The 8,699-nt window shown below is 46.4% G+C and overlaps 1 protein-coding gene across 1 annotated transcript; it reads left to right on the forward strand.

Annotated features, from left to right (window-relative positions):
* The first annotated feature begins 3,120 nt into the window (after window positions 1-3,120).
* On the forward strand, window positions 3,121-8,312 carry LOC125534917. The gene is made up of 4 exons (XM_048697959.1): window positions 3,121-3,858; window positions 3,979-4,098; window positions 4,724-7,765; window positions 8,007-8,312. The coding sequence occupies exons 2-3, from the start codon at window positions 4,087-4,089 to the stop codon at window positions 7,745-7,747; spliced, it is 3,036 nt and encodes a 1,011-aa protein (XP_048553916.1). The 5' UTR covers window positions 3,121-3,858; window positions 3,979-4,086; the 3' UTR covers window positions 7,748-7,765; window positions 8,007-8,312.
* The last annotated feature ends 387 nt before the right edge of the window (window positions 8,313-8,699 follow it).

Here is an 8,699-nt window from a genome sequence, read left to right on the forward strand (position 1 = left end):
CTAAATTCTTACTAAACTTAACAAACAGCAACTTACAAAAAGTGGGCAATGAAAAGGGTTGTAAACTATCTGATTTTCACTATATTACAACTATCCTATAATTGGCCCTATTACCCTCCCTCTACATGTCCTACAAAATCTGAAACAAATAAAGGCACATAGAACAGAAAATCACAGAATGAATCCTCGTGAAATGCTTAAAACTGTCCTACAAATAGCCTTATTAACTTCCCTCTACTGGATTACTTCCTACCTCACACGCACAGACACACACAAATCACATGTGCATTTTTCATTGCTAAATCATTACTTTCCTGCACTGAAAATCAAAACACACCGTCAAACCCACCTTCGTAGGCGACACACGGTCCATATCAGGCAAGTCACTCGCAAAAACAAGGGCAACATTAGCATGGGAGAGGCATTGCTGTCCTACAATAAACCAAAAACACACTTCCAAAACACCTTCATAGGCGACACGTGAACCATGTCAGGCAAGTCACTCACAATACAGGGGCAACATTGACATGAGAGAAGCATTACTGTCCTACACTAAATGAAAACACACTGTCAAAAACACCTGCGCAGGAAACATATCAACCATATCAGGCAAGTCACTCACAAAACAAAGGCAACATTGACATAAGAGAAGCATTATTCTCGTACACTAAATCAAAAACACTGTCAAACCACCTGCGCAGGCAACACATGAACCATATTCAGGCAAGTCAGTCGCTAATCAGGATCGACCTCGACATCTACAACACCGGAAATCTACAGCCCCAAGGCTTGCCTTCGAAACCTACGAATCCCAGTTCACCAGTAGCCTAGGAACACGAAATGCCCCGTGTCGTCGTCCATCTCCAAATTAACGAGTGCTCCAAACAATTTCTACCATCTGCTACTCGATTTCATCAACTTAGTGGAGGGGCGCGTCGACCCGCCGCGATTCGGCACCTCTGCGACAACCGCGTGATGGCCGCACGCGCGCCGTTCCTCCTCTGTCCGCGGCGGAGCGGCAGAGCGCATCGATTTGGTGTTCCTAAACGTGGATGACCGGAAGAGATCGATAGGCATACCAGGGATTCGCCGCGATTTTGCCCTTCTGCGCCAACAGAACAACGGCCGCGCACGTCGTTCCTCCTCTGCCAAGTCTCCGGTGCTGCTCCTTCTGACGCGGCCTGCAGCGCGTCGTCTCTCCTCAGTCGTGTCTCTGCCGCTGCACCGCCTTCCTTCACGCCGCGCCCGCTGTCCCGCCCTCGCTCCGGCGGAAGACAACCGCCAATCGCCGACACGCCGCCGGCTGCTCTCGCGCTGGATTTGGGGGATGGGTTGGGGGGATTGAAACGAGATCCGCTCCGCTGGGAGGGGCAGTTTCGAATGGGAGAGGTAGTGGAGAGGAACAGGAGAGGGGATGCGAGAAGCAACCGCACTGAGAAACCAACGGGACTCGACCACGAAGCCACGACCAGGGGACACCTGGCGCGCGAATCGACGGTTTCGCCTGAGCCCACATGAAACGCGCATGACCGCGAGATCTCGATCGGACGGCGCACGAACCCGAGTGCCCTGTAAGACAAAGTAGCACTCGACCACTTTTTAGGATTTAGGTTAGTTTATATGCTTCAGAATATTGGGAGTGGGATGCCCCTAACATTATTCTTCCTCGGACTGTAAACGACCAGGCTATTATTTGAGGAATAAAGTTTGATATCATAAAAAAAAAACCTTTCTATACTGCTTGGAATCCAATTGAACCTGCTTTACTCAAAGAAAGCAAAAGAAAAAGAAGAAAGGAGGAAGAAGAAGCAGACAGCTCAATCTTTATTCTTTAAGTAGCTCCAACCTGAAGCAAAGAAAGCCCATCAGCATTCTTCTTTCGTTTGTTTGTACCCAGCCCATGATAGACCTACCTCCCGTTCCTATTGCCTCCCTCCGCCGCCGCTCAGCTCCAATCCAATTAAATATTAGACTAGTGGGCAGGCTCCAATCTAATCATCAAGCCAAGGTGCCACAGTGAAAATTATGGTGATTCATTCAGAACCATGAAATGGTTGGCCTCTGCAAGAAAAGAAACACAACAAAGTAGCACCAATTTACTACTACTTCGTCCTTAAACTAATATAAAAGTATTTAGATAACTATTTTAATGATCTAAACGCTTTTATATTAATTTACAGATGGAATATATGACAACGGGGGAGCTCGGCTTACAATATGGGGTACGAGATGGGGGCTTGTGGAAAAGGTCTCCACCAGTTTCGCTCCTCCAACCTGCCGGACCATGGGATATGTATCCGATGGACCAGACCAATGGATTGCACGATCGCACCTAAGTTACCGATCTCATACCTGGCAGTAGCCCGTTACAGTTGTACTATTTCTCTAGAGTGATGGCATAGGTATAGTATGTTGAGTTTAGTTTTCTGATGAAGCTAATGTTGCAGTTGTTCTTTCTAGGCCTAGTAGATTTTGGCAAGATTTTTCTTTCTTGTTAGCTATAAATGTCAAATATTATCAACATAAGCAACTTATTAATTACTACTTTGTCGCAAATTAACCGACAGACAAATGGGTACCCAGGAATCGGCATTAGCATAGTCTAATGTACTACAACTTTCACTTTTGCCGTCTGGGGGGGCATGAGGCTTCGCAGCCGATGATGCAGAAGCTCCTGTGGACGCCCGAGCTCTCTGTTCACGTGCGAGCTGTGAGCTCCATGGCCACCATGGCCATGGCAGCCGAGCAACTGCCACGAGCACGCCCCACGTCACAAGCACGCATGCACCTAACCTACACGCATCACTCCCGCGAGATTCGGCATGGCTGACCTCGGGCGCACCGCACAGACGCACCCCACGCGCCATCGCATGGCCCAGCCATGCTGCCGGCCGCCATGCATAGTTGTTCATGCCGCGCGTGCGCCCTGCGGTTCTCACGCGCCTCCCCGTGGCCACGCCTTGCCGGCGACCGTTATAGGTGTTCGTGCCGCGTGTGCTCACTATGGTTCCCGTGCGCCTCCTCCTGGCCACACCTTGCCGTTGGCCTGCCATTGCTGTTCGCGCCACGCGTGTGCACCACTCCGTTGCCGAGCTCCGGCGAGATCCCACTTCCAGGACGTGGCCCGCATACACAACCTGGTTTCCCGGCACGACGGCATAGTCAGGCGCCGTCGTTGCGCACGTCCTCTCTGCTGGTGGATGCGCCGGTGATGTCCATGCTCCAGCGCTCACAACCTGTTGGGCTAAATGCCATAGAGAAAACGAGGAAGGAAAAAAGAACGAAAAGGTGAAAAATTAATAAACACTTGAGTCATTGACAAGTGGGATCCTCGTCCAACTCAGCATATTGTCCACACAAGCATGCCACCTCGTCCCGACTGGTTTTGCTGTTTTCGCGACCAAATTCGAGCGTCGGTGCTCCGCGTTATACATTAGGCGCATTTCCAATGATTTTTTGTGCCCTACCTTCAATGTGGTACCAAGTTTTTATCCTAGTCCTAAGTGTGATGGTTTTGGATAAATAACTCTATTATTTCTTATATATGTTTTTCATGAAAAAAGAGAAGAAAGGAAAATATGCGAGTCCTGCCTCCCGCACACACCTTTCGATACTGCTTGGAATCTAGTCCAACCTGCTTTATTCAAAGAAAGCAAAAGAAAAAGAGGCAGACAGCTCAATCTTTATTCTTTAATAAGTAGCTCCAACCTGAAGCAAAGAACCAGCTTGCTACACATGTATGCTTTGGCCAAAACAAAAGCCAAAGACCATCAAATCTTCTGTATCCATTGTTCCCCCTTCAACTGACCTAAGCAATAGATTGTGCCAGCCAGCCAGCCAGCCTACTTTCCGATTAAGGTACGTATTGTCAAGACTATTAATACGGCTCTTGTACTGTCAATACTATTAATAAACCTAATCATATATATATTCTAGTTATGCATCGACTAACAATTACTCTCTTCTGATAATTAGCAGGTGCCAGCTGCAAATTGATTCATCTGGAGGCCAGTGCCGATCGATCGATGGGTTAGATTTCTGGAGCTTCTTGTCTCTGCAAGGCCTTCACTCAAACAATTAGTCATCATGCCTCGAGAGGTATTAATTTGTCATGCCTCGAGAGGCATTCATGCACCCAGTTCTCACAATGTAGCCTAGCCTAGCTAGTTCTTCCGCTGGTATGTTAGTACTATATATATGTCAGAGATGGTTATCTTAATTAGTTGGTTCTTGAATAATATTGTGATATGTAGTTCAAGATTTAATTGCATGTAAATTAGCTCCTCCAAGAGGATGAAACAAGGACGTCCGAGATCACACACACACACGACCCTTCTCCGCCATCCATTCCCTTGCTGCAGTACCCCTAACCACAGCAACACGACCATTAATTCCTCATTTCTCTGACAAATTACATGCTCAAGTCGTGGTGGTGACATCCTTGCAGTTTAATTAGTGCATGTTCTACTGTTCTGCACCCCACGGACACATGCATAAACACTACTGAAATTGTATGGCCGTACGTGGCTTTCTGGCTGGGAGGATAGCATGTATGCATGCTGAGTGAGTGACGGCCATGTATGTAATAATGCAGTTTAATTAATTATTCTCGACTCTAATAATAAAAAGAAAAAATTGTAGGTGCACCTTTTGCATATACATTACTAGACGAAAACTGCTAAAGTGAGCCACCTCAACTCATTGTTATCAGCTAATTATGCAGAGGATTGATGCGGACACCATTGATGAAGCGGTTAGTAATGTAATCCCTTATCTAGAGGATACAAGCAATACTACACACAAGGCCATCTATTTTGATGGAGCGGGTGGGCTGGCTGCTTCGGCGGTGCTTAGAGCCATAGCCCAAGACCCTCCACCATCTCTGCTCAAGAAATTCGACAAGATCATCCATGTCGATTGCTCAAGGTGGAAAAGTCGAAGAGCGCTCCAGAGGACAATCGCACAAGAACTCAAGCTTCCTCAACGGGTAATGGATATTTTTGACAGGCAAGATGAAGAAGATGATTTCAGGGGGGTAGTTGAAAGCTCCAGAGGTGAGATTGCAGTCATTGCGAGGGAGATTCATAATGCCCTACGAGAACACATATCCTTAGTGGTCTTCCATAATGGCAGCAACAATATGGTTGGGTTGACTGATTCTGGCATTCCTCAAGCGCCAATCTTTGATGTTAAGGTATTGTGGACATTCCGAGGAAGGCTTCGGCTCAACCAAGGAATTAGTGAGAAGGTGGATCCTTCGCATCTTTTCCTTTATGATGAGTACAGTACTCTCGGGTGGAATTATTTGCTGCAACTAGAGGCAAGAGAGATTGCTGGGTACACTGATAATCTTGGCGAAATAGTTGAAGAGTGTTACTTGTATCTGCTGTCATTAAATTATCAGGGAGGCAACGTAATGGACTACAACTGGGCCACCCATTCTTCCAACTATTGGGTTTGTGATGGGATTATACAGGGAGGTCAAGGTGATGAAGCATGGAAGGTTGCTGCTGCTCTACATCAAGATATAGATATGGAGGATTATGCATCTAATACATTGCCCTCTTTTGGTGATGAGTTGAAGACTCCTCCCAAACGATGGATACTGGCCAAGGACAGCTCTGTTGTGCAACCAGGGTCAACGTCTGTTTTCCTTGCTGCAGTCGCAAGAGGACCAGATCCACCATTAAGAACCTTACCTAATGACATGTTTCATCAATCGGACAAACTTCGGGTGCTCAAGTTATGTCATTGCACCTTCAGTTTTTCTGCACCTCCTTTTTGTTGTTGCCACAACTTAAGGTTCCTTGGATTAGATGGCTGCAAGGACCAGCGAGCAGAAGAAGATGAGAAGCAAGATAGACCGGCAATGGAATTTTTTGAGAACCTATGGGTACTAGACATATGCCACACGGATTGGGAGTTGGACTTAGCAACATACATAACAGAGAAGATGGCTGCAAACATTAGGGAGGTACATATAAAGAAAGGAAGGATTTGGTGCCACAGTTTTGCATGGCGACAACTGAAGAACCTTCAGAAGCTTCTAGTGATTGAACCTACAAGGCCTTGGCAGACAGGAGGAAAGGATGAATTTACGGATACAGTGAAGATGGAATTCCTCAACCTTTCTGGGAATAGGACACTACAAGTTTTGCCCAACCTGTCAAAAGCAACTAGCCTCAAGACCTTGGTTCTAGATGCTTGTGTTGGGTTGGAGCACCTTGGACCAGAAGCACTCCCTCCATTACTTGAATCATTCAGCTTGGATGTAGGAGGAGTAGAAGATCATTCCAAGGAAGCCCAAATAAGCCGCATCTCCATGGCCGGTTGTGCAAGATTGTCCAACTTCAAGCTAGGTGGATCACTTCCAAACCTTGAGGAGCTGGACCTCTCAGGCACAGGAGTCAAGACACTTGACCTCACAACTCAGGTGGTGCAGGTCCCATGTCTCCAACGAGTCATGCTATTGGGATGTGAGCAACTTCGTGCTGTGCTTTGGCCAGAAAAGGAGATGCCCCAACTATGTTTTCTCTGCATTGACACTCGAGGAGGAGAAGAGGTCGGAAGAATACCACCAGATTTTGAGAAGTTTAAAAAGGGTCATTGTCAAGCATATGTTGCTATGGTGGACATCAAATTCATCCAGATATTGACGCAAACAACTTACATTAATACGTTTTGGAACATGGGCACAAATAAATTTAGTCTAAACCTTTGCATTTCTGCTAGTGGACAGTGGTGCAACAAAGGAAAGATGGGTTCTGGTAACTGTGGGAATATATTGGGGCCAGCCCTACCAAAGTCATTAATCCCCAATCACTGTTATGATGTTTTTTCTATGGACAACATAACTATTGATCATGACTACAATAGTGCAGCGAAGTTTCAGCCGTTAGCCCGCCATGTGGAGATTGGTGAAGGAATTAGCAACACTAGCATGGAGAGCACACAAGGTAACAAGGCTATCATATTTGTGATGGACAAGGCTGAGAGTTTGCACGTGCACGATAATTATTCCATCAACACTATCATCCCTGAATGTACAATGACCATAGAAGATAAGAAACTTGGATGGTCTAGGCTGCAACAGTGCCGTGTGGAGAGATGCCCCAAGCTAGACACAGTCTTCGCCACTAACTATGATATCTTTTGCTTTGAAGAACTACAGAACTTTTGGGCGGCTGATCTGCTGATGGCGTCCTGTGTTTGGAGCAGAGGAAATATTGTCAGTGCCAAGGACACCCGTTCCTTCGTGAATCTGCAGAGCATACACCTCTACTCATGTCCAAGGCTCAAATCCGTGCTTCCATTATCATGGGCTGCTCCAGGCTCATATTTTCCCAACTTAGAGACCCTTCACATTGTCAGTTGTGGTGATCTCGACAAGGTATTCCCCGTGGAGCTAGAGTTCCTGACAACAATATCCAACGACAACCGAAAAGGTGTACTGGAGTTCCCAGAGCTGAAGCACATTTACCTGCATGAGCTCTATAAGCTGCAGCATATATGTGAAGCCAAGATGTATGCTCCCAAACTTGAGACCATGAGGGTCAGGGGATGCTGGGGTCTCCGGCGCATCCCTGCCGTCGGCCAAGACATCCGCCCTATCGTGGACTGCGAGAAGGACTGGTGGGAGAAGCTGGAGTGGGACGGGCCGGAGGCCAGCCATGACCCTTCCCTCTATGATCCCCGCCACTCATCATATTACAAGAAGCCCCTGCCTAGATTCTCGGTGCTCTGGTGAACTGACCGTACTACTCAGGTACACACACGCTCTTCCTATTTTTCTTTCTTTTTTCATGCATGCACGTATCATGATATATGAGAAGTCACTATAAGATTGTTGTTGCATACAAACGTACAAATGAAATACATACACATACGCAGAGCAGCAAAGTAGGGTAATCCATACACTCTCTCATATGTGCATTGGACGACCCATTCTCTCGATCGACTCCGCTTTCATTAAATTAAATGGTCATGTCATTCGCTCTTGTGTGTAGGAGGTTTGGTGGTGACGTCTTACGGGAGTGGGACGTCTTGCTGCTTTCAACAGCGGCAATGGTTCAAGTCTGTGCATGTTTACTTGCCAAGATTGTGTTGGTCTGAAGCTATGTCTGGAGCATGTTTGATTTGTGTCTGTGATTGCACGCGCTTGAACTAACAAGGGTTTGGTTTGGTTTGGTTTCATTTATTTCTGTCTTATTAATAATTCAGCGGCATAGCATGCATGTTTATGCTTGCTGACGGACGTACTGAAAGTGTGATGTGTATGAATCGCTATTAATTTTATTCATGTGTTGTCTGCATTTTGGTTCCGTCATTCCGTTAATTTATCACCGAGCCTGCTGGCTAAGGCTGCAATTAATTAAGGTGTTGTTGGCATAGCCCAGAAATATACGGAATAATTTGCATTGCTGGTGTGATATCAATATATATAGCTGCAATGCAACAAACTGTTTGACATGCTGCATTTGTATTCTGGTTTGGGTACTCTGCTCCAGAAAGTGATTTGCGTCCATATTATCCTTTCTTTTGCTGATGTATCCACCATGCAAATGCATACACACAATCCGTATCCGATCAACTTCAATTTTCAGGAATCTGCTTGTACCATCAACTCACTCTGCACTGCCTCGCCTTACCCACGCAGAGTACTATATGCTAGAGGTATAATATCTCTGCTCGGATTCTAC

Source organism: Triticum urartu, chromosome 2, assembly GCF_003073215.2.
Source record: "Triticum urartu cultivar G1812 chromosome 2, Tu2.1, whole genome shotgun sequence".
In the NCBI taxonomy this organism is placed as follows: Eukaryota; Viridiplantae; Streptophyta; class Magnoliopsida; order Poales; family Poaceae; genus Triticum; species Triticum urartu.